This window comes from Artemia sp. Qi Xiang Cuo, chromosome 19 (genome assembly GCF_049724085.1).
Source record: "Artemia sp. Qi Xiang Cuo chromosome 19, ASM4972408v1, whole genome shotgun sequence".
Lineage (NCBI taxonomy): Eukaryota > Metazoa > Arthropoda > Branchiopoda > Anostraca > Artemiidae > Artemia > Artemia sp. Qi Xiang Cuo.
In genome coordinates, this window is record NC_142812.1 from 9,147,517 (window position 1) to 9,174,500 (window position 26,984).

A 26,984-nucleotide genomic window follows, 5' to 3' on the forward strand; every position below is an offset into this window, starting at 1 on the left:
CATTGAAGTTGTCGTACCATCCCTTGTGAGGTCGGCCGCGAGGTCGTGTGCCAGGTACCCATCCTTCAAACGTGATTTTGGGGAGTAACTCCAGATATCAGACCGTTGGTTGCCCCGGACGCGGTTTAAACTCTCCCACTGTAATTTTCCTGTACGATAACGTACAAGATTTCTTTTTCTTCCTTTCAGTATTTTGCATCGCCGTGATTTTTTTTTCAGCACTAATAATTAATTATTAACTACTAACACATCTTCTAGATCTCGATTTAAATCTCTGGTGTTCCAGGAAATATATGAAAGAGTAATAGGGCATATAGGACCCCTCTACACATGACTCGCTCCAGCCTCTAAACGAAAGGTTTGATGTAGCGTCGATGGCTGTTTTCTACAAGTACATGAATTCGCTTCCCTCAGACCAGCTCTCTCGCATTGTGCCCCTCTTTCTTCAGCCGTCAAGGCAGACACGAAGGCGCACAGCTCGGTGCAATTATCTAAAGGAAGACACACCAAGAACCGAGTACTTCAGAAACAGCTTCTTCCGCCGTTGCACTTCTATATGAATTGATCTTCCTGGGGATATTATTCCTGCAAATCCCTCTCTTGACTCGTCAAAAAAAAGGTTCAACAGACATTTAAAACCTCGAGGTTTCGGAACGAGACAAATGATTAGCAGCATATCAGATACCTTTAAGTATCTGGTGCCGTGAATATAGGAAAAAAAGACGTTTGTTGATATTCCCATAGGAGTTAAGAGATAGTTACTTGAGCTGAGCACGGATTCAAATTTCATTTTGTTGGGTGTAGTTAAAACCAGTCAGATGGCAAATCGACAGTCTATTCAACAGGGGGTGAAAATATACATGAAAGTCAAGGTGTTTGGTGGTAACCCCATTAAGGCTAGACAGAATTACTCAAGACTAGCTGAGAGTTAAGCCTAAATAAATATGATTTGTTTGGGTGTAAGAAGAGCCGTTCAGATGCCAAATTGACCAAGGCATAAAATATCTCTTGTTTTTCTGTGTTGTTAGGGAATATACTTATGAAATTCCTAAGTTAAGAGCCAATTACGCTTCAAAGATGTTAAAAAAACAAAAAGGGATTGACTTCTTAAAGTTTCGTGAGTTATTCAAATACCTGGCATGTGGTAACAAGTGGACGTACTGGCATGATGCTGGGGTTATTCTTGTACTTTTCTTAAAGTGGACCTTATTTCATAAGCAATATTTTATTTCTAAAACAGACATATTATTGTAATTTGGCTTTGAGTTAAATAGATAGGCTAACAAACGCAAAATAAAGAAACACTTGTTGAATCACATAAAACTATACACACAGATAAATTAAGACAACTTTATGAACGCTATGGACATAATTTATACAGATACAGTGGTAGAAAGGCACCCATATTAACATCTAAAAAAAGCTTTCCTAAAACGGATTTAGCTTTAAGTACTTAGAGGAATGGTCAAGCTTTTCATTCTTTTTCACGGCTAAAAATTCACACAGTAATCAATCACTTGAAAAAGGCGTGGTTTTTTAGCTTGCCTTTCTGGTACAAGCTTAAGGAACAATTCGACTGGCTTACGGAAATACATAACAGACGTAAATCAATGAAATTAAAATACACTTTTACCACGGAATTACGGGAAAGTAATCCCTCTTTTCCCCTTTAGTCATATTATGTTTTATTGGGGGAAGAGATGGTTTTATTGGAGGTTCGAAGAAGGCGCACAGCATTGCCATTTCTGACCGTATTTAGAATTTTTGGTCGACCCTTTAAATCATAGATGGACTTTGAACGAAGCTGCAATTTTCACGCCTAAAACAAAAGGTTTAACGGATATTTATGCTATTAGGCGAGTGAAGACAAGGCAAAAAGCTGGAGCTGTTTTCTTGGTATTTAAATAAGAAAAAATTGTAAAATTACAGGGCTGAAAAACTTGGTTTTAGTTTAGTATATAATAAAGAAAATTATTTCAGGATCTCTAAGCTTTTGTCAAATTCTTTACCCACGAACATGAAACTCCTCAATTCTAGGGTTTACAATTCGTACATAGTACAGATGCCCAACGGATCTACTGTGCATAGTTAGAAAAAAGGTGTTGGGTATTAGGGGTAGGGATCTATTCGTGATGATGGTGATGCATGTTTGAAAAGTGTGTTTATTGAACGGTCCAGTTATTCAACCGACCAATTCATGTTTATTATCAGGATCCCCGATTCATGAAAAGATAGGAGGCAGGACCAAGGGTATTTCCTCAAGGCACATACAGAAAAGGTATTTGTCAAGATCTAGGGGGAGGGGGATTTCGTTCTTTCAAGGAAATACCAAAAAGGTATTTTTGTAAGTCCTAATTCATTACAAAACGTCCCGTTTGTTTCCTAATCCATAGGGGGATGGGATTGCGCCCTTCCCGATGGGCACCCCTGAACGATCACAGCTTTAAAACTAATAAATAATCACAAGTAAATTTATTATTAATTCATAATTTTTAATTAGTTCTTTTGAATTTCTCTTATAAAAAATAAATCTTCTGAATAAGCTTGCTCTCAACAGACCAAATCATGAAAACAGTTTTGGAAGAAACCGAAGACAGACGAAGAAAGGCACCAAATTTAACGGCTGCAAAATTTTTTTTTTTTTTTTGACACCTGTATTAAATACTTATGTCTGCGTATCTAGATTTCCCCTACACATTAAGAAGTGAAGAAGAATAAGAAAAATAAGCTCAACAGATCCATGAAGTCTCCGAGGAGCAAAAAAAAATCCTAAAAAAGTTCGAACTAAGTAAATAATTTCTTAGACCACACTACCTTTCTATTTACGATGAAAATAAAACCAAAATATTGAAAAACGGTTTTAATAATCCAGAGAACAAAAATAATAATTTGTACAAATCATAGTTGCAGCAATCGCTGAAACCTAGTAAAGACAAAGTTCAGCCCATAGTAACTGAAATAATAGTAAGAGCTTAGATATGAGTTTTTTTTCGCTTTTTTTGTATAGGGTTTTCACCGTTTTTTTTTTCAAATTTATTTTATGTTTGGTTGTTTTTAATGGTTTTTTTTTCGTTGATTAAGGCTTCCGAATGTGAAGCAGAAATATTCGGACTTTTATTATTACCAGTACAGTTTTTTTTTTGTTTTTTTTTTTGCTGTCTTTACAAAAACGTTACCGGTTTCTCAGTATTTTCATTTCATTTTAATTGCTAACTAAATTTTTAGGTTTCAGACACAAAAATATATTTTCACTGGTTGAACTTTCCTGGTGAAAAGGCGCACTTGAAAAAATACTAGATTCTTGATTTTATGTTCTATATTCAAGATAACTTATTTTTTTTCCTTTTAATATTACTTATAATTATTTTGATTTGAAGTTGCCCGATTTTATTTTAATCTCTTAAATAGCGATCACAAAAACATATTTCTAATTTTATTTGTTCTTTGTTTTTCTATTCCTCTATTACATTCTTATGTACTTAAATTGTTTTAAAGTTTTTTATCCCATGTTTTGCCCAAAATAAAATGCTAGCGGATATAATATTTGCCACACCCGCATCTTTTGAAAAAAAAGAAAATAGGGAACTAAAGCGAATCTTTGGCGACTAAAACTTCTAGTGCCAAATAAAATGCAGTATTATCCAGAAAAATTTTATATACCCATGAAAATAGCCACACAAATAGCATCAACTCTGCCAACTGTTACTACCATACTCGAAATTGTTGGTAGTAACGTCTTAAGCGACTTTCACACTACGTACGTAGTTTTCTATGGTAAGCGGTTACGTTTTAAGATCACACTAGTTGTGCATGACATTTGACAAAAAAAGACTAAAAATATAAAAAAAGGAAAAGGAAAAAATATAAAAAAAGGAAAAGGAGATTTTCAGCCAGGGGAAGAAAGAAAAGAAAAAACCACCAAGCCGTCCTCAGTGTTAAAAAAACTAACCTTTCGAGATATTTCGGAAAGGACCTCTGCCAAGCCGACCTGAGGCTAGCTTGAGGTTGGCTTTGAACACTGAGGACAGCACGGCGGAGGTCCTTGCCAAAATATCTGTTGGTACTTGTATGATATACGCCCTACCTAATATTCTTTTAATATGTTTCTCTGACGCTCAATCCTAATAAAATATACCAAAGTAAGATAAAAATATAATACTTAAGAAGCAAATTTGGGCTATGTATTTGCACATTAGGGGGGGGGGAGGGTAAAGTATAGCGGAACTGCATGTCTAATGTGTTAGTTACAATTTTTATGCATTTTATGTAGTAAGAATTGTTTTCGAACTTCACACTGTCCAAATACTTTACAACCCCCACCCCCCACCTCTAATGTGCAAATATATAGCCCAAATTAAATTTTTTTTCCATCTATTCTGTTTACTTCTCTCTGTCTTGTCTCACGCCAAGCTGGAAAAAAAACTAAGGAAAAAACCCGGTTATATAATGCGTCAATGAATGAATAACTTGAACGGCAGGGCAATATCATGCAAGTACCTCTATGTATTATGTAAAATGCTAGGTGGCTATGTTAAGTTACGTATAACTATCCACACTAGAGGGCGTTTCTCACGACGTCTCTGGTTAACAATCTATTCTGGCCAAACGCTGTTGATAAACGTATTCTAGCGAGCGACCGACAAAGGTTTTGCTGAACATTGTGGATGAAAACGACCCAAACAATTTGGTCAAATCAAGCCGGAATAGATATATACTTATTTATACATATATATATTATATAATATGTATATATATATATATATATATATATATATATATATATATATATATATATATATATATAATTTTAGAAGAGAAAAGATTTCCTTTTGAAATTACTGCCTATTTCCTACAGTAATACAAATTTCTTGTCTCGCGAAAATTATTTTTGATCAGCGATGTGTTTGCCAGAAAAGGCCTTAGTCTCACGTAAACAATTCTTAAAATTATCATAGCCATCGTCTAAATTCATCACAATCATCATAAGCAAACTATTCAAATATTAAAAACGCGGGACGGAGATTAAAGCTCTTATCAAGTGTGAAAGACTTTCTACTAGAAAGTTTTCGGAGAAGTTTATTAACTTTTTTTAAATTGGATAAAGAAATTCCGTTTTGTTGCTGGTATTTTGAATGTACCATGTCGTAACATAAACTTGCGTAATCTGAAATCCAAAATATAAAAAGTCTACTTCGCACTGCCTACGTTGTGGACAAAATTTCCCCCGTAAGATTACATAACGTAACGTCTCAAGTTATTCTAGTGTGAAAGGTTCTACGGTGTAGTGTGAAAGGACCCTTAGTCATACACTGTTAAGACTCTGCTAGATAAAGTTAGATGGCGGTGTATTTTTTTTTTACAGACGAACATCTGTTTCACTCATTAGATTCCCAAAATTTTTTCTCTAAAAATTTTCTTTAGAGAAAGGATAGAATATTTATACCTTGTGTTTTTTTTTTCAATTTAAAAAAAGAACCTGTTTTATTTAATCCTATCGCTGAAGAATAGAAGCGCGTACATCATCCCCTTTTCGTCATTCTTTTGTCCATTTTCTTTCATTATTTTTGTTTTGAGGGACATATTCAGTGAAATTATGGAACTATTATTCACCTGTCCAAAAAGCGACACATTACCTAAGAACGTAAGTACAGATAGAGAAGATATGCCCTTCAAAAAAAAGGAGAAACTTAGCAATTATTTTGTTTACGCTTCAGGACTATAAAGATTTGACGAAATGTAATTTTCTCGTCCTTCAACTGCTTAAATTAAAGCCCTTTGCCTCACTAGTGTCTTTAGATCACCAATATTTTGAAAACAGTAAATTTCCTAGGTGGTCAGAAGTTGAGAAACATTTTATTTGGAAAATTAAATTGGAATAGAAAGAAAAAAATATATAGAGAAAAAAAACTGTGTAAACTAAAAAAAAAAAGAATTTTTTTAAGGTTATAGAAACAAAGTAAAGATAAAATGAACGAAAATGAAAAAAATACGCCCAAGGGGTCAGTAAATTAGAGAAACCCGTTAACAGAAATCTGTAAATTATAGCCCTTTGACTAATCAGTACCTTTAGATCACGAGTACATTGAAGAAAGTAAATTTCCTGAGAGGTTAAAAATTGGGAGACATTTTATTTGGGAAACTAAATTGAAATAGAAAGAAATAAAAACGTAGAAAAAAAAATGTACAAATTGAACAATGGTTGAAAATGTAAACAAGTAAATCATATAAAGTGAACGAAATAAAAAAAAATGCCCAGAATCAGTAAACTAGAGAAACCTGTTAACAAAAATATGTAAAGTATAACCCATTGCATTACCAGTACCTTTACTTAGAATAAATTAAATTTCCTGGGCTGATTAAAAATTGGGAAAAATTTTAGTTGGAAAACTAAAGTGAATAAAAAGGAATAAAAATTTTTGAAATTGTAGAAACAAAGTAAAGGTAAAGAGAAGGAAACTGAAACCAAAGAATATGCCCAAAGGGTCAGTAAATTTGATAAACTTGTAAACAAAAATATGTAAATTATAGCCCTTTAGCTGACCAGTACCTTTAGATCACGAATACTAAGATGAAATTAAATTTCCCGAGTTGATAAAAAATCAATAACAAAAGAATTAGGAAATTTTGAAATATATTGGAATCACGAGAAATACAAATTACTGTTCTATAAATCAATTGAAAAAAAATTAAATTGCTTAGATGAAGTAAGCATAATAAGTACAAAATTGGAGAACTTGTGTCCAGGGGGTGAAAATGCATACTCATAGCCTCCATAACTGCGAAGACTAGGAGATCTGTAGGTAAAGCGTTAATAGTGTAGATAAACCAAACGTCACTTGTCAAGTCTTGAGAAATATTTCCCACTTTATTCTTTTATAGAATTCTTATTTAAATGTATCGGTTCCGAAACCAAAACTAACTTAGTACTGTTTAATTTTCGAAACTGACTTCTACCTCCTCTCAACTTATAACGCTTGTACCTCCTCCTTTCTTGCTGCATATCAGACTCAAAATTTTGAGGTAAAGCAACTTAAAGCTGGGAACTAAATACAGATACGCCTATTATAACACTAAATCGAGCGTGAAGAAAATATTGGCACTTATTGCACACATCGTGCAAAAAAAAAATATTGGCAGTTTGAAAACAATGCCAACCTATAAGACTAGTTAAGACATCGTGATTCTTAGCCATTACCAATTCACTATTTACTGTTCCTTAATGCTCCATTATTTCCTGGCAAAGTTGAGGATTTTTGAATGTGGGAAGAACTAGGTCGAAACGCTGAGCGGGTTGATTCTCTAAAAATAAAGCAAAAATATGTTTTCTATAAATTTCAAAAACTTTTTTGTAATTTAGCTTCTTTATTAGTTTTCTGTATTAAAATCTTGTCATATTTATTGAACAGAAAAGGAATGCGAAAAAACTGGTCTTTTTGTAATATAACAAATAAAATAACTATTCCATTGATAACACCAAACATTTAGAACATAATTCAGAAAATTAAATGATTGAAAATTCTTTAAAATCTAGATGTTGTGAATAGGTAATTTAAATAACGATATAATATAATTGCACAAAGGCAAAGAGGCACTTACGCCTGATGCTCTGGCGGGGGGGGGGGTGTAATTCAAGTAGAAAACAAAGAATACGAATAAAAATATTAAAATAATTAAGAAATCAAACGAGGGTGATTTTCAGCCAATGGAATATATATATATATATATATATATATATATATATATATATATATATATATATAAACCAGATGCTCTGAATAGGTAATTTAAATTACGATACAATATAATTACACGAAGGAAAAATTACAACAATGGTTTGCACTTGAAAGAAGTACGTACGCCTGATGCTCCGGCAGGGGGGGGGAATTCAAGTAAAAACTAAGAATACGAATAAAAATATTAAAATAAATGAGAAATCAAACGACGGTGATTTTCAGCCACTGGAATATATATATATATATATATATATATATATATATATATATATATATATATATATATAAACCAGATGCTCTGAATAGGTAATTTAAATTACGATACAATATAATTACACGAAGGAAAAATTACAACAATGGTTTGCACTTGAAAGAAGTACGTACGCCTGATGCTCCGGCAGGGGGGGGGGGGGAATTCAAGTAAAAACTAAGAATACGAATAAAAATATTAAAATAAATGAGAAATCAAACGACGGTGATTTTCAGCCACTGGAATATATATATATATATATATATATATATATATATATATATATATATATATATATATATATATATATATATATATATATATATATATATATATATATATATATATATATATATATATATATATATATATATATATATATATATATATATATATAATATATATATATGTATGTATATACCGAACACAGCGAAAAGACTGAAAAAAAAACGAGCCAAAAAAACGAAAGACCATTCAAAATTAGACTAGGTATGAATTCTGTCCTAGTCTTAAAACATATTTAGGGGGGGAATAGGGGTTGCAGCAAGTCTAACTTTGTATCGCAAACTTAAATTGCAAATAATTCTCAGTAGGCAGAATTCTTTTGACAGTTTCCTAGGAATATTTTCAGCGATAAGGTAGCCTTGTAGGCTACACTGAATTATGTTTCCTAATCTGCATTTTTCGAAATTCCAGCCTAATTAACACGTTTCTAAGAATTGTTAGCTAACATTGTTAGTTAACAACTGGACATCTGGAAAAGCCTTAAATTTTGGAGTTTTATCGGAGAAAAACAAATAATATTAACAAGCAACAAAATGTGCTTCTCAAAAGTCAAACAAATAAAATTGATTCTGAATTTGTTTTCGTAAAAAAAAAAAAAACCCTACAGCAACACCCCCTACAACTTCACGCACTTAATACATACTGAAGATTACAAACAGTAAACTATCACAATAAAGGAGACAAAAATATATAAATTCAACGTCATGGAGGAAAGAGAAATAATTGGAAAGAAAAAAAGAGTTCAAAAAATACTATTTCTTGGAAGGGGTAACAGTGGAGTAAATTCAACACCATGAAAAAAGAAGGGAAGAAAAAAAAATCATAATAAAAAAGGTGTGCTACTCTTTTTCAAAAGTAATAAAAGAGGTAACAGTAAAGTAGTATTAAATGTTTAATAAATTCAACACCATGAAGAAAAATAAAGAAAAAAAATTATCAGAATCCAAAAAATCTTTTTTTAAAGTAGTAAAAGAGGAGTGTGTACCAGACAACAGGACAACAAATAAACGATGCAAATTAGATAAAAACAAAAAATCGCAACGAAAGGAAGAAAACGAGGACAATTTACAGCCAGTGAAAAATTGAAAAATTATGCAAATATTTCGGTCAAGACCTCCGCTTGACCGTCCTCAGTGCAGAATAAAACTGATAAAAATATAAAAACCAAACCTTAAAATAAAAACACAAAACTAAAATTGGACGACCCTTTCCTAGTAACGGTGAAAGGGTCGTCCAATTTTAGTTTTTTAATTTTTGTTTTAAGGTTTGGTTTTTTATATTTTTATCAGTTTTATTCTGCACTGAGGACGGTCAAGCGGAGGTCTTGACCGAAATATTTGCATAATTTTTCAATTTTTTCACTGGCTGTTAATTGTCCTCGTTTTCTTCCTTTCGTTGCGATTTTATGTTTTATCATGATTAGCCAGTGTGGTCTCAGAAATTATTGATGCAAATTAGATCTCAAAGATGGAGAAAAGGAAATTTGATTTCAAAAGAATTTCAGTGACAATAAGATAAATGGTCAAAAATAAAATAGAGGTACATCTAAGTGTCTTAGAAGGTCACCATGGACCTTACGACATTTAAAATATGCAAAAGAAAGAGTGAAGTATTGGGTGTAGCATAAAGTATGTTTTTTTTTTAAATGTAATAATAAGGCAAAATTAGCGTAATCAGTGTAATTGGTAAAATAAGTGTAATAGTAAGTATCTAACTTCTTAACCAACTGGATTTTAAGAATCAAATAAAATTAAAAATTGAAATGATATACTTACAAGGAATGAAAAGGCATTTGGACATAATTGTTTATCTTTTTTCAGTATTGTCCTTTTTTTGATATTATTATTATGTTTTCCAACACGTTTCACGTTTCTGTTTAAATAGTGACTTTCAAAAACAAGTAATATCATAAGTAAGTTAAAATTTAACGAAAATATCCAGGTAGCTGGGCATAATTGTTTTCTATTTTAAAAATATCTCTTTTTCCAACTATGTTATTATGTTGTCCAATGTGTTTCGTGTTATTTCTTTTTCTTCATTTTTTCTAACTTTTTCATCTTCTTTTCCTTCACTTTATTCTGATGAAATCATGCTTGTATTTTTCATTTCGATTCGATGTTTTTCTCGACAATTTTTGAAGATACTTGGCAAAACGTAAAAAAATATAAAAGTTCATCTAAAATATCGACATGTCCCAAGGAATAAAACTAGACCAATCCTTATGTACTCCCAGATGGGCCCAGGGGAGGGGGGCAAAATTTTATTTTGAAATACTTGGTGCTTTATGAGTGCTAGTCATTTAAACAGTTACCTGGGAGAGACTCGGGTTCCGTCTGGATTGTGTGAATTGGGTCGGAAACCCGCTGCTTTCAATCTTTTGGACAGGCGATTGACCCAAAGTTGTTGTTCTTCTGTTGAAGGAGTCATAATAAGAATTTCTTTGGCAGCATTGGAATCATAATTAACTTTACATGGTGCAATACCTTCTTCCTGCTTCTCTAAGTGATCACGATGCACCTTTATCCTACAACCTGTAAAAATCCACAAATTAAACTAGTTACAATTATATAATCCATACTAGTTTAATTAGTAATTAATACTAGTTATAACATTAAAATATAACATAATGTTCTTTGGGCAGTCAAAATAGAATCAAATGAAACGTAGAGTCATCGAATGGAGTGAGAGGAGGTCAGTGGCGGATCCAGAGGGGGGAGGAGCGTCCACCTAACGTTGTCTAAAGTAGTGTAATTTAATTAATTAACGCAAGTTTGCGTCAATTAAAATTGCTCCTAACGCAAGTTTATCGGATAAACCTATTTTGCGCCCCCCCCCCCCCCCCTAAAAAAATCCGGGATAAGCCCTTGGAGGAGTTCATAAGAAAACTTTTTCAAAGGGAATAAAACGTAATATAATGAATAGGGATTGAGGAGGAGCGTGAATGGCCGTGTCAGCCTTAGGTGACTTAGTTCTGTGATACATTGCCACTAGTTGTATTAATACGAAGCATAATACAATTTATAGTAGTTAATATAATACAAATTAATATAATAGTTAATATAATGCATCACAATAATAATATAAAGTTAATATAACACAATACTATAACATAATACAATCTATAATAGATACTTTGTGATATAATAGAAACTAGGTCTATAGGAAAGTTATAATACTAATAACTATGCTATAATACAATTTATAATAGCTATGATATAATACTATGATATAATACTTAGGATATGACAGATGTAATATAATAGAAACTAGGTCTATAGGGAATTTATGTCAATATCTACACGCACCCTGAATTAGTGAATTGAATCTTGATATCTTAGCCACTCTGAGGTCATGCCTGTTGATGAGACAAGACTAACTTTCAGAACAAGAGGGCCAGGGGGAGGGTCAATCCCCCCCCCCTCACCCCCAGATTTTTAAAAACACCTTTTTGAGGTTATTTTCATTGAAAGAAAAAGCTTCTTCGGTATTTTCATTGACAGGTATTTTCTTCGGTATTTTCATTGACAATGACAAATTCTCTCCCTCAAAGATAATTTCTTAAACCACATTGGCCTGACATCACATAAAGAAAGAAAAAACGAGCGAAAATAGGGTTTTTATAGGCCAAATGAAGATACTGAAAAAACAAAGCGAATATTTTGAGAGGACAAACGCCTCTCTTCTTCTGGGTGATACGAAACGATGGATCAATAAAAGCCAAAAATTAAAAGAATTAAAACCAAATACCTAACAACCATAAAAGCGAGTTATTCGCCAATATCCGCGATTTGCACGAAATCCAAAAAACATGAACTGCCATCGACGGATACTAGCGAACAACTGACAAAGGAAAGGAATCGATTCATTCACTCGAAAAAACAAACCGAACCAGCAATTAAATAAGTTGGAAAACTATTTCATGTGATTTCGGATTTTAATTAAGGCATTTCTTGCAGACACCCTTTGATACCTAAGGGGGTGTTCATATGTTTGATTAGATGACTGGGAAAGTTGACGTGAACAACCCCTTAGGTCTCAAAGGGTGTCTGCAAGAAATGCCATAATGAAAATCCGAAATCAAATGACATAGTTTTCCAACTTATTTAATTGCTGGTTCGTTTTGTTTTTAGAGTGAATGAATTGTTTCCTTTCCTTTGTCAGTTGTTCGCTAGTATCCGTCGATGGCAGTTCATGTTTTTTTGGATTTTGTGCAAATTGCAGATATTGGCGAATAACTTGCTTTTATGGTTGTTAGGTAGTGGGTTTTAATTCTTTTAATTTTTGGCTTTTATTGATACATCGTTTCGTTTCGCGCTGAAGAAGAGAGGCGTTTGTCCTCTCGAAATATTCGCTTTGTTTTTTTTTCAGTATCTTCATTTGGCCTATAAAAACCCCATTTTTGCTCATTTTTTTCTTTCTTTATTCTCCCCCTCCCCCTTGATTTTGAAAAAAATCAATTTGCTTCCCTTTAAACTTTCATGAATTGACGCCAATGTTGGTTTTGTCATTGTAGGCTGAATTGGCTTTAGAAAACTTTTGGAGAGGAAATAAAACGTGAAATTCTAAATAGCGGTAGAGATGGAGCGTGCGTAGCAGTGTCACCCTCGGGTTACTTGGTATCGAGATAAGTTATTAGTAGTACTCTTAGTACAAACCGTACAAAAAAAGTTTATAATAGTTACAATACTTTAAAATGGTGTGTAACAACAAAAAGGGCTAGATAAATAAAACATTCTTTCCAGCAATGTAAACGTGCGAACAATAAGCTTTTTTCTAACAAATATCTTAAATTTGTAAAACATACAACACTCAAATAAGAAACTTTGTTAGACAAGTTACCAATTGGTACATGGTGATCTCAAGTAAAAAATCAAGAGTAAAAAAATACTAACAAAAAAACAAACAAATTCGCATCCTCGAAAGACTGGGAGAAAATACAAAACTGCATATTTCTGCAGTTAACGATTTGAAAGCTGTGCAGTACAGCTCTCAGACGCATTGTGTCTAATTATGCAATATTAATTAAAATCACTCCCTTTTCCAAGAGTGTTCTCCGCCTTTTCCAAAATCGAAATCGCTCCCTTTTCCAAGAGTGTTTTCCTCCTTTTCCAAAATCGCCCCCTTTTCCAAGAGTGTTCTTCACCTTTTCCAAATCAAAATCACTCCCTTTTCCAAGAGTGTTCTCCCCCTTTTCCAAAATAAAAATCTTTCCCTTTTCAAAGAGTGTTTTCCCCCTTGTCCAAAATCGAAATCACTCCCTTTTCCAAGAGTGTTTTCCACCTTTTCGAAAATCGAAATCGCCCCCTTTTCCAAGAGTGTTTTCCTCCTTTTCGAAAATCGAAATCGCCCCCTTTTCCAAGAGTGTTCTCCCCTTTTCCAGAATCAAAATCGCCCCCTTTTCCAAGAGTGTTTTCCTCCTTTTCCAAAATCGCCCCCTTTTCCAAGAGTGTTATTCACCTTTTCAAAATCAAAATCACTCCCTTTTCCAAGAGTGTTCTCCCCCTTTTCCAAAATAAAAATCTTTCCCTTTTCCAAGAGTGTTTTCCCCCTTTTCCAAAATCGAAATCGCCCCCTTTTCCAAGAGTGTTCTCCCCTTTTCCAGAATCAAAATCGCCCCCTTTTCCAAGAGTGTTGTCCTCCTTTTCCAAAATCGCCCCCTTTTCCAAGAGTGTTCTACACCTTTTCAAAATCAAAATCACTCCCTTTTCCAAGAGTGTTCTCCCCCTTTTCCAAAATAAAAATCTTTCCCTTTTCCAAGAGTGTTTTCCTCCTTTTCGAAAATCGAAATCGCCCCCTTTTCCAAGAGTGTTCTCCCCTTTTCCAGAATCAAAATCGCCCCCTTTTCCAAGAGTGTTTTCCTCCTTTTCCAAAATCGCCCCCTTTTCCAAGAGTGTTTTCCTCCTTTTCGAAAATCGAAATCGCCCCCTTTTCCAAGAGTGTTCTCCCCTTTTCCAGAATCAAAATCGCCCCCTTTTCCAAGAGTGTTTTCCTCCTTTTCCAAAATCGCCCCCTTTTCCAAGAGTGTTTTCCTCCTTTTCGAAAATCGAAATCGCCCCCTTTTCCAAGAGTGTTCTCCCCTTTTCCAGAATCAAAATCGCCCCCTTTTCCAAGAGTGTTTTCCTCCTTTTCCAAAATCGCCCCCTTTTCCAAGAGTGTTCTTCACCTTTTCCAAATCAAAATCACTCCCTTTTCCAAGAGTGTTCTCCCCCTTTTCCAAAATAAAAATCTTGCCCTTTTCAAAGAGTGTTTTCCCCCTTTTCCAAAATCGAAATAGCCCCCTTTTCAAAGAGTGTTCTCCCCTTTTCCAGAATCAAACTCGCCCCCTTTTCCAAGAGTGTTTTCATCCTTTTCCAAAATCGCCCCCTTTTCCAAGAGTTTTCTTCACCTTTTCAATATCAAAATCACTCCCTTTTCCAAGAGTGTTCTCCCCCTTTTCCAAAATAAAAATCTGGCCCTTTACCAAGAGTGTTTTCCCCCTTTTCGAAAATCTAAATCGCCCCCGTGTCAAAGAGTGTTGGCCCCGTTTCCCGAATCAAAATCGCCCCCTTGTCCAAGAGTGTTTTCATCCTTTTCCAAAATCGCCCCCTTTTCCAAGAGTGTTCTGCACCTTTACCAAATCAAAATCACTCCCTTTTCCAAGAGTGTTCTCCCCCTTTTCCAAAATAAAAATCTTTCCCTTTTCCTAGAGTGTTTTCCACCTTTTCCAAAATCGAAATCGCCCCCTTTTCCAAGAGTGTTCTCCCCTTGTCCATAATCAAAATCGCCCCCTTTTCCAAGAGTGTTCTCCCCCTTTTCCAAATCAAAATAACTCCCTTTTCCAAGAGTGTTCTCCCCCTTTTCCAAAAACCATACATATTTTCTTACATCAATAAAATATTGATGGATAGACTAACCAAAGTTTGCACATTTGGCGTCAGATTCAGATTCTTTATACTGCTATTGAAGTTCTTTCTTTTAGTATTGACTCTTATAAAATACCCATAATAACAACATTTCTTTATTACCACATAAACTTGTCGTTCATTCCCATGAATCTTTAACGTTGCCAATTTATGAAAATTAGAATGGGGCAAAGGGGGCAAAGAAGATCAATATTATCTTTTAATTTCCTTTGAAGAGCTAGTTCACATTTTTTAATATCGCAAGACGTATACATAGGAATGGCATCGAAACTGGCTAAAATTGTGTCTTTTTTTATTTCAAGGTCTTTTAATTTTTCAACAAGGTGAACTGAATTTTTTATGTATGAAGTTTGCGTTTGCATAAGGGGGCAAAAAAGTGTTGACAAGCATTTCCCCAATCTGGCAGTCGGAGAGTTATAAGAAGCCACAACTGGGCGTAGACTTACACAATAATTATAATTATAAAAACACATTTACTTGTGTTTTTTATTCAGTTACCCTTTCATCGTTACTAGGAAGGGGTCGTCCAATTTTAGTTTTGTGTTTTTATTTTAAGGTTCTGTTTTTATATTTTTATCAGTTTTATTCTGCACTGAGGACGGTCAAGCAGAAGTCTTGACCGAAATATTTTCATAATTTTTCAATTTTTTCACTGGCTGTTAATTGTCCTTGTTTTCTTCCTTTCTTCGCCATTTTATGTTTTAAGTGAAGGCTACCCACCCGATGCTTTCCCAGAGAAACTTACTAAGTGTGCGTTTCCGGATATTTAAATCCATGAATGGCAATATTTTTACGTTTAATGGACAGCAAAATGCATAAATATTCCGCTTACAGAGTACATCAACATATATTTGGATTTGGCTGAACATTACCACTTTTAATATCCAACACATAATTCAGCAAGGCTTTGGTCGAAAAAAAAAAAACACATTAAAACCCTACCAAAATTCCTGGTAGTTGTCTTAGTCCAAGGGTAGGAGCTTTGATTTAGTTTCCAGAGGGCTCGTAGTTTCAGCTCCCACCAACGACTTTTTTTTAGCATTATTTCTCTAATTGTACCATTATCGTAAATGTAAAATTACATACATACATACAAAAAAAAAAAAAAAAAAAAAAAAAAAAAAAAAAAAAAAAACTTACGACGACATTCTAAGGCAGGAGGTGGCTTAAACATATGCCACATAGGTTTAGGGCATACTTCACATGTGGTTGGCATATGAAAGGAAATTGGCAGCAGTTCATGCCCTTTGTGATGCAGCATTCCGGGTTTGCTGGTTTCTGTCAGGGATAGACTGCTCATCTCTGCAACTGAACTCGCTTCTTCAGGCCTTTTAGTTTCTCCTTCCCCTGCGTACAGGACCTGAAAAGGGGATACCATAAGAATTTATTGCCCTATCTATGAGATCAGGGACAAATCCAAATTCCAATTTACAGAAATCCAAATTTCATAGAAGAATACAAGAAAAAGAAAACGATTTGACCTTTTTTGTAGCTGTAATGATAACCTCGCAATGAGCTTTACAATTGTTTTTTCGAGGTTACAATGATAAGCGTCAAATGAGAAAAGCACAGTGGAAAAAAGCAAGGTGTCAAAACTACTTATATGATATTTAAGAAACACGAAGTGTACAAATTTCAATTTCAAAATTAAAGAATACCGATGATCGATGAGTACAAATATGACCTAACAACTCAAACAACCTTATAATTACCCGAATTATTGAATTCTAACTACTGGAATACAATTACAATTACTCGAATTACCCAAGAACACAATATAACTCAAATCATCGTCTTTGGTAATTTGTCCTCTTGCGGCACAGAGGGTGGGTAATAGTTGAAGGCAAAAAAAAAAATAATAAAGGCCAGATTCTGGAAAATTTCGCGGTCAAATTATGCCATTAATCCAGAACTACACTAATTCTGAAATTTTGGGCAAGTTACTCTTGCTCCTTACCTGTCAATTCTTGATTATATTTAGAGTTATCGGTTATATAGTAATAGGCTATAGATGTATAGGTACATAGGTTAGATATAATACACGTGATCAGAATTTAACTGATTTAACTTATCAGAAATAACTGATCGGAATTTTTGTCCTCGACTTACATGGAGAGCATAAACTATCCTCAATAATGACTTTACTAGAAGAAGAAGGGACAATAAATTTTCTAAAACATACAGAGTAACTTCGTGAAAAAAAGGAAATCTTTAGCCCTTGAAAATCAAATTTCAAAGGAGTTTCTAAATTTGAACTCGTGACTACTCAGGGATCATTTCAGGGACGATCTTAAATTATCAAATGACCCTTCAAAACCAAGTAAAAAATACTCTAGACGTGCTTAATTATGTGGCTGCATCGAAGAAGCAGAAAATGGATTCTTATTTTGTCTGTATAATTTGAGTGACTAATTTGAGAGCCCTTGGGTCCAAGCTGGGGTCCAAACGGTTGCACTGCTTGGGTACCCCCCCCCCCCCATTTTTTTTATTCAATCCACTGAAAGGGATACATCACAATCGATCACAATACATCACAATCTGAATGCAAACTTTTATTCTCAGGCAATTTTCATTTCGATGTAAACTATAACTTTCCTATTCGAAAACTTTACAGATTGAATCATTCGCAGAACTATTAATTAATGGCAAAAATTATTAATAACAATAGCAAAGCTATTAAATGCATCTTGTCTCTAGCACTATTAGAATACATACTTTGTTTCCTTACATACTTTATATTATTGACTTACAGTGCCTTATTTCATACTCACGGGCTGACTTTAAGAAATTCTGCACAGTTTAGCACTGCACATTTTAACTGCTTCGTTCTGCACAGGCAACTGCTTGGTTTTTGTTTATTCAATCCACTTATTTGGAAGGTGCTTGATGTCTTGGAATAGTCAATAACTCAATTTAAAGGCAGAGGCAGAAAAAAGAAAGAGTGGGGGGAGGGGGAAAGAGAAGGTGGTGGGATGATTTTCTGAATTTACCCTGACTCTACCACGGTTTTTTTTTCAAAGACAGTAAAATAACCATCTTTCTTTTGCATACATAATCACTACATATACAGCTCTTCACCACGTGGTAGCTATTCCACATCCAACATGCACTTACTTGGAAAATCCTTGGAATGTCCTTGGCTTCAGCCCGTATCACATCACCCTGTGTCACCGACCTCACGTGGAATACTTTGCTCAAATCGAGAACTCGTGCTGGATCTGTGTTCTGCTTATCATTCTCCGAATTATAGAATAGTATTTTCTTGCTCGAAACCACAACGTATTGCTTTTTCCATCCGTGGCGTCGAATGTTTTGCTTCAATGGAACGGATAGCCAACCTTCCAAACGACTTTCTAAAGGGAAAAGAAAATTTATTAGAAAGTTTTAGACGATAGGAGCACATAGAACTGGCTGATCATGACAAAATGTGTTCAAGATCCATTCCAGAAAACGATAAGTATCTTTGATCGATAGTGTACATCCGTCTTTTAGTGACAATAAAATCAGTAAACGAAAGAAATGAGTAAGCCCATATCTCCAAAATCAGGAATAAAGCTAGGAAACATATCTCCAAAAGCTACGAAACGTAAAAAGAATAAAGCTAGGTTATAACAGGGGTCAGATGCCACTTCGACAGTCAGATTTCACCGGATTTCAGATTTTTGATCTGTCATTATCGCGTCTTCCAATATTCTAATCTTAATTCACCGACTTATCTTGCTATATATTTTTAAACTTTTTTCAAGTGCGAAAATACACCCTGTGCCTTGGCTCTTCTACTTGATACATATTCGCTGAATGCACCGTCTTTACTAATAATACTACCTAAGCAAGTGAAATTATCCACTTGAACGCTTTTCTCGCTACCTTGCGCCACCTCTTCGCCTCAAACACATGGATCATCTGCATATTTTGAGTCTAAAACAGTTTCACTTTCCCATTTGATACCAACTGCTATCAAGTCCGTATGTCCTCTTAATCCGTCGAACAGTCCCTGTAAACGGGATAGAACACAACCCTGCTTGCTCCTGATTCCAAACATAACCAACTGCTAGCCATATTTCCGGACTTAACCGCAACATTATTATTCTCAGCCATAGTACTAAACACTTTAATATACTTATCTGGTATACTACACAGGAATAGGAACTTCACTAGAGCTTTATATCAGCTGAATTGACTTTCTGTTCATGATCTATAAAACTGAGGACTAAAGGGGTCTGATGATTAAGACATTCCTGGACTGTAAAGCTAAGAGTGAATATTTGATCGACACATCCTCTCCCTCTCCTAAAACCACACTGTTCTTCTCTTACAAGTTTATCTACAAAACCTCTTAATATACAAAACCTCTTAAGCTAAGAGTGAATATTTGATCGACACATCCTCTCACTGTCCTACAACCACACTGTTCTTCTCTTACAACTTTATCTACACCTCTTAATATACAAAACCTCTTAAGCTAAGAGTGAATATTTGATCGACACAGCCTCTCCCTCTCCTAAAACCACACTGTTCTTCTCTTACAACTTTATCTAAAACCTCTTAATATACAAAACCTCTTAAGCTAAGAGTAAATATTTGATCAACACATACTCCCCCTCTCCTAAAACCACACTGTTCTTCTCTTACAACTTTATCTACAAAACCTCTTAATATAATAAGTATCACGAGGCTAAGTAATTAGCTTCCAACAGAAATCAACATAACGCTTTTGTGATTACTACACTTACTCAAATCTCCTTCCTTATAAAGGGGCGTAATTGCAGTTTTCCTAAAAATCACTTGGTGCTTTCCTCTTTTCAAACATCATGTTCAAAATCTTTGTAGCCCTCTTTGTAGCACCCATTTCAGAAAAATCTTTTCAAATTTACTATCAGAATGAGATACCCTCTCAGCACCGGAAAGTACCATCTCTCACTCCTCCAAGCCAAATTAGTCTTCCTTCACTTCTGATTCGTCGAAAAAAATTCCATTCGTTTCTATAGAATTTCCTACAGCCAAATCATGGCTTAATACTTTCTCAAAACGTTCAAACCATCTTTCCTAAACAATATCCCTATCACTAATCGGGACCATCCCTATCTTTAACTTGAACACGTCCAGATTGTCAACTTTCGCTCAGTTTCTTAACATATGAATACATTATCTTTTATTATGCCACCTGGCTCTATCTTTCAGATCCTCGTAATTTTATCCATCACCTCTATTTTGCGCCTCCTTAGTTCAACTTTTAATACCTTCCCTGCTTCAGTTACTTTGCTCTTATCCCCGCAAGGTCAGTCACTTAGGAACAATTTTTACTAACCCCTGCTCTTTTATAATAAGCTTAAAGCGTTTCCACTAACATTTCTAGCTGCTTTTCCAGCAATCCCAGCATAGATATCTTCTCGTACTTCGCAAATATTTTACTGAAACTTCTTCACTCATCTTCGATATCATCACATTCTTTACTCTCTTCGTTTGTATAAAACTGTTCTTGGAAAATTTCTTCCAATTCTCGTCCTAGAGACCACCAGTATCATAACTACTCAGAAGGGAGCTACCCTTCCTAAATTTCAACATTAAATTACCTCTGAACACAACTAGAAGAAGATCTTTACTTTTAACATGAATATTGCACTCCTATATACCCTAATGTCCTGTATCGATCTGTAAGTCTTTTATTTACAATAGCATATTCAATGAGGTTAGCCACTGCGACAAAAAACTGCACTTTGCGATGGAGCATATCTTCTGTAGCGTATTTCTTAAAAAAGCCACAAGAACTAAACAATGTTTTTTTTAGAATTTCACCTAGTTTCTAAAACTCCCGGTTTGATACGGCCACTCCTTTGGATAAAAAGGAGAAAGAAAATAAGCTGAGATAGGGTGATTATGCCACAGGAAAAACAGGAATTATATCAATAATTTTAGAGAAAACGTTGCGATGTTGAACATAATTTGACCCAATAAAGTCACTGGTAAGATCCCACTCATCCCGATTTTCAAAATCAGACGAATTTCTTAATCATACCACTTTTTGTATATAGCTTCCATCATGATAATTTTGAAATCAATGTAAAAATCAGAACATGTATGACAATATAATTTACCCCTACCTTCAATTATTTATAACTCACTGCAAAAAAAAACTTTTTTTTTAATTTCAAATTGTCAACCAATTGAACCAACAGGGCAAATATTATTAGCAATCGAGCGACGTTAAATCCAGCTAAAAGGAGGTTACCCGAAAGAAACCTTCGTAAACCCTAGGATTATCATACAATACATATTGAGTGATCTGTTATTTTCGGTTCTACTTTTGTCTGAAGTGTCTCCCAGTACCGCCTTAGACGATAGACGTAGACTTCAACAGCCAGCGGTCAAAGAATAACCTCGTTTTCTATCATCAAGTTAAGCTTGGAGCCACTTGGTGGACCCAGCACATGTGATCAACTGCGGACAGACTCTCCTCTAGCCCAATGTCACTGGATCACTAGCTCATGTCACTGGATCTCGTGTTCCATGATGATCCAGGTCTTTGCAACGCGAGACAAGTGCAGCTAAGAACTAACAAGCACTACTGCGTCTGGTAACATTTCAATAACGTTGAATACTCTATAATTAAACAACGGGCTTATAATTTTCTATTTCTGCGGTGTATAATATAGATCGCTACGGCAGTCTGTATTAACTATCGGTAGAAAATAAATTTATCGTTATTCGTTCAGAATAGGCATAAAAAGAAAACACCCGCATGGTATATTTTTGTGAAGACAGGAGGAAAATGTTTTACCCCCTTCGCCTCAATATAAGACTCTAAGTCCTCATACCCCTCTCCCTGCGTCAGTGGGAGGTGTAAAAAGTTAGCAACTGTTTAGCAAAATTTGAATTTACAAAAAATATTCCTTCAAACCCGCTAAAACTTAACAAGTATTTGGAACTGTAAATGTTCTGTTAACCTACTTCCATTGCAGTCGGCCTTCGAGTAAATTATCAGATTTAGCTAATTATCAGATCAAGTTACTCATCTAGAATTTATTCCTTGTCCGGCTGAAGGGTCTGTAAGACTGATAACAGAGCCAACTCAAGCATTCTAGCATCAGTTTGATGCTAGTTGCATTCTAGCATCAGGCACTGAAACCAGAAACGTCATTGACAGTTCCCCCTCTCTCCATCTGTCTCTTTCCTGCATCTCCCCCCTCTCTCTACCCTTCTGTTTTCCTATATCTGATTTTTTGTTTCGGCCAATTCTGTTTTTTTTTTTTTGCCATTTCTCGACATTCCTGTAGAACAATAAAAAGAGAAAAGAACAGGAAAGATTTATAATAGTCAAGGAAAATACCTTCATCCTCATTTTCTGCTCCACTGCTTATAGTTGAAGCTGTGTCAGCCGAGGCAGATGCTAATTTTTGAGTCAATTGTTCAATCTCTGCATCTTTGGCATCAAGCTCCATCTGAAGTTTCATTCTCAATTGACTTTCTTCGTAAAGGACAGCCTGTGTGTCTTGTAAGTCTTTCTGCCATTTGGCATTTAGCTGATTCAACTTGTCTCTTTCCTAAAAGTCAAATTATGAAGTATTATACGACACTTTGGGCAGCTATTGTGAAATACTGAAAGAGGAGAAAGAGGAGAGAGGAAGAAAGAGGAGAGACAGAAAGAGGAGAAAGGGGAAAGGAGAGGGATAAGGAGAAAAGAAAGAAGACGAGTGGGAAGAGAGAAAGACAAGGAGGGAAAAAGTAAAAGGGGACTGGAGAGAGAAAAAGGGAGAGATAGAGAAAAAAGATGGATGGAGAGGAGGGGCAAATAGAGGCAAAGAGAGGGACGGAGATAGAAAGGGAGGGAAAAAAGGGATTGAAAGAGAGAGGGAGAGATATAGGGAAACAGAAGGGTAGAGAGAGGGGGAGATGTAGGAAAGAGACAGATGGAGAGAGGCGGAAGAGAGAGATAGAGGGAGAGGGAGATGGAGGAAAAGTGAAGGATGGAGAGAAAAAGAGAGAAACAGAGAAAGAAAGAGAAAAAGAAAAAGAGAGTTTGGAAATACTTACACATAAATAAAACAAAAAAAAATCAAGAAACTAAATTTGGTTTTCAGACCCTTCATTTCCTTACAAAGCTTAGGAGATACAAATTAAAACTTTATATTTGTAAATTTCTCGTAGCAAAGTTCTTCTAATTAGCGAAATATCTATATGTAGCAACATTATCAAAATAGTCTAGGAAATTGCCACTCATGCGGCTTAGAGCATAAAACCTTTGACTGAGAGTTTTTAATTATGAGATAGAATACCATAGATAACGCCTGTTGGAGCTTTCTATTCTTCTTTTCCTTGTATATTCGCAATTCGTAAAAAAACTAGTATTCATAATTATGAGATAGATTACCATAGTTATTTCTTTTTGGGGCTTTCTATTTCCTTTTCCTTCTACATTCGTAATTCGTAAAAAAACAACAGTATTTGTAATTATGAAATAGACTATTATAGTTAATTTCTTGTTGGAGCTTTCTATTTTCCTTTTATATTCTTAAAAGACTATTATTAATAATTATGAGATAGATTACCATAGTTAATTCTTGTTGGGGCTTTGTATTTTCTTTTTCCTTCTACATTCGTAAAAAAAGCATTTGCAATTATGAAATAGATTATTATAGTTAATTCCTGTTGGAATTTCTATTTTACTTCTATATTCGTAATTCGTAAAAGACAAGTATTAATAATCATGAGACAGATTACCGTAGTTAATTCTTGTTGGAGCTTTCTATTTTCCTTTTCCTTCTTTCGCAGGTCGGCACTAGAACTGCTGGACTTCTTTCCTTTCGTGTTGTTCATATCCTTCCTGTTCATAATCTCCGCTAGCTTGTTGACAGCCTGCATTTTTAGCATTTGTTCCGTTTTTAATTGCTTAGTCAGACGGTCCAATTCCTCGTTGCTAACCAAAGGTAACTGAGCCAATTCTGAAATGAAGAATGCATTGTTTATTTTTGTTTTGGTCACAAAGACCACATTAAATTCTCTGTTGCTAACTAAAGGTATCTGAGCCAATTCTGAAATGAAGAATGCATTGTTTATTTTTGTTTTGGTCACAAAGACCACATTTAAATACCCTGTTGCTAGTTAGCAACAGGGAATTTAATGTGGTGTTTGTGACCAAAACAAAAATAGACAATGCATTCTTCATTTCAAAATTTACTCAGATACCTTTAGTTAGCAACAGACAATTTAATGTGGTCTTTGTGGCCAAAACCAAAACAAACAATGCATTCTTCATTTCAGAATTTGCTCGGATACCTTTAGTTAGCAACAGGGAATTTAATGTGGCCTTTATGGCCAAAACAAAAATAAACAATGCATTCTTCATTTCAGAATTGGCTCAGGTACCTTTAGTTAGCAACAGGGAATTTAATGTGGTCTTTGTGGCCAAAACAAAAATAAGCAATGCATTCTTCATACCATAATTGGCTTAGATACCTTAATTTAGCAACAGGAAATTTAATGTGGTCTTTGTGACCAAAAAAAAAAAAATAAACAATGCATTCTTCATTTCAGAATTTGCTCAGATACCTTAAGTTAGCAACAGAGAATTTAATAACATTAAATTCTCTGTTGCTAACTTAAGGTATCTGAGCAAATTCTGAAATGAAGAATGCATTGTTTATTTTTTTTTTTTTGGTCACAAAGACCACATTAAATTCCCTGTTGCTAACTAAAGGTATCTGAGCCAATTATGATATGAAGAATGCATTGTTTATTTTTGTTTTGGCCACAAAGACCACATTAAATTCCCTGTTGCTAACTAAAGGTATCTGAGTCAATTCTGAAATGAAGAATGCATTGTTTATTTTTGTTTTGCCCACAAAGACCACATTAAATTCCCTGTTGCTAACTAAAAGTATCTGAGCCAATTATGATATGAAGAATGCATTGTTTATTTTTGTTTTGGCCACAAAAGACCACATTAAACTCCCTGTTGCTAACTAAAGGTATCTGAGCCAATTATGAAATGAAGAATACATTGTTTAGTTTTGTTTTGGCCACAAAGACCACATTAAATTCCCTGTTGTTAACTAAAGGAACCTAAGCCAATTCTGAACTGAAGAATTCATATTTATTCTTGTTTTGACCATAAAGGCTATAATAAGTTCTTGTTGTTAACTAAAGGAATATAAGCCAGTTCCGAAATGAGTAATTTTAAGTTATTTTTGTTTTCGCCATAAAGACCATAATAAATTCTTGTTTGTAACAAAAGGAATCTAAGCCAATTCTGAAACGAATAATATAGAATTAATTCTGCTTTGGCCATAAAGGCCATAGACAATTCTTATTGTTAACTAAAGAAATCTAAGCTAATTCTGAACTGAAGAATTTCTAATTATTCTTGTTTTGACCATAAAGGTCATAATAACTTCTTATTGTCATCTAAAGGAATATTAAGCCAATTCCAAAACGAATAATTTTAAATTATTTTAGTTTTCACCATAAGACCGTAATAAATTCTTGTTTCTAACTAAAGAAATCTAAGCCAACTCTGAAATGAATAATTCAAATTACTTTTATTTTGGCCATAAAGGCAATAGAAAATTCTTATTGTCAACTAATTCTGAAAAGAAGAATGTGTATATTTTCTTTTTTACTATTAAGGCTATCCATAATAGATTCCTTTTCAACAGGGATACCCTGCTGTTGACTAAAGAAATATGAGACGGACAAATTCTGCAGCACATTTTGCGTCACCCGAAAAAAAATATGCGCCAGTGAATATTCGGTTCGCTTCTGTTTCAAATCAGAGCTGGAAAAATTGGCTTCTCCAGCTGGAAAAATTATTTTTCTTCTAATAAACAAAAGCTCCCTCTTTGGATACTGATAAAACCGTATTATTTGTATTCATTTATGTTCATTCATATTATTTGAATTCATTTTTGTGTATTAAATGTTATCAAGAGATAACATTTTTACAAGTAAACAAAAGACACAATTCCAGGTTTTATTTACGAGCTTGTTTTACTATCAAGTTGGTAAAACTACTTGCCAGGGCCGTATTCAGCATATTTTTTTTTCGAAGAGGGTTATCTTTTTTCGAGGGGGAGGGGTTACAATTTCTTTCAACGCATCAAAAATTTGTTTATGTGTATTTTGTTAGGTTTTTACAAATCAGACAAACATTTCGGTTGGGGGGGGGGTGAACCCCCTAAACCCCACCCTCCCTGGATGTGGCCTTGTTACTTGCATAACCATACTTTTCATTTCCAAATGTATTATACAAAATAAGCGCTTTCAAAAACTTATACCCCAAAAGAATAACATTTAAAAGTCAAAAGAGGCATAAGCCATTAAATTTTTAAGATCACAAATACATGAGTTCGGCCTCCAAGTTGGCTCATCCAAAACTGAGCTCCTCACCTACGGTAAGTTTAAGTAACCTCCCATAACTATAAATGTTCACCCTGCTACTATTTTCGCATCATTTTCCCTCAAATACTTAGGTCTCCCATTTGGCTCAACAGCTAAGGGTCAGTAGGTTAAAACGCTTGCTGTCTCACCGAAAAAGAAAAGCTGAGATAACCATAAGGGCAGCTTACCCGATTTATTTTTTAAATGTATTATTTTTTAGGGGGGGGATTCAAAGAGAAATATTAGAAAATTAAGGTTTTCAGGTATAAAGGGATATAGGATATGTCTAGGGGGGAGGAAAGGTTTTTATTTTGATGTCCTTGGCAAATAAAAAGGGAACAACTTTAAAATTTGTATTTCCTTTTAAAATCATACAGTATAAAACTGACTTAAAGTACACACTTAAAACTAATATGTTACTACTACTACTACTAACAACTC

At 34.4% G+C, this 26,984-nt stretch overlaps 1 protein-coding gene across 1 annotated transcript in view; it reads right to left on the bottom strand.

Annotated features, from left to right (window-relative positions):
- Positions 1-2,845: 2,845 nt before the first annotated feature.
- Rok (Rho associated coiled-coil containing protein kinase) overlaps positions 2,846-26,984 on the bottom strand; it is a 94,221-nt gene continuing 70,082 nt past the window's right edge. Inside the window, exons 14-19 of the mRNA XM_089104994.1 lie at positions 23,889-24,109; positions 22,498-22,711; positions 18,285-18,523; positions 16,311-16,530; positions 10,580-10,799; positions 2,846-7,299 (exon numbers count right to left, since the gene is read on the bottom strand). Of these exons, the coding sequence (XP_088961120.1) occupies positions 7,203-7,299; positions 10,580-10,799; positions 16,311-16,530; positions 18,285-18,523; positions 22,498-22,711; positions 23,889-24,109 (1,211 nt within the window). The 3' untranslated portion in view covers positions 2,846-7,202. The remainder of the gene's footprint in view (positions 7,300-10,579; positions 10,800-16,310; positions 16,531-18,284; positions 18,524-22,497; positions 22,712-23,888; positions 24,110-26,984) is intronic.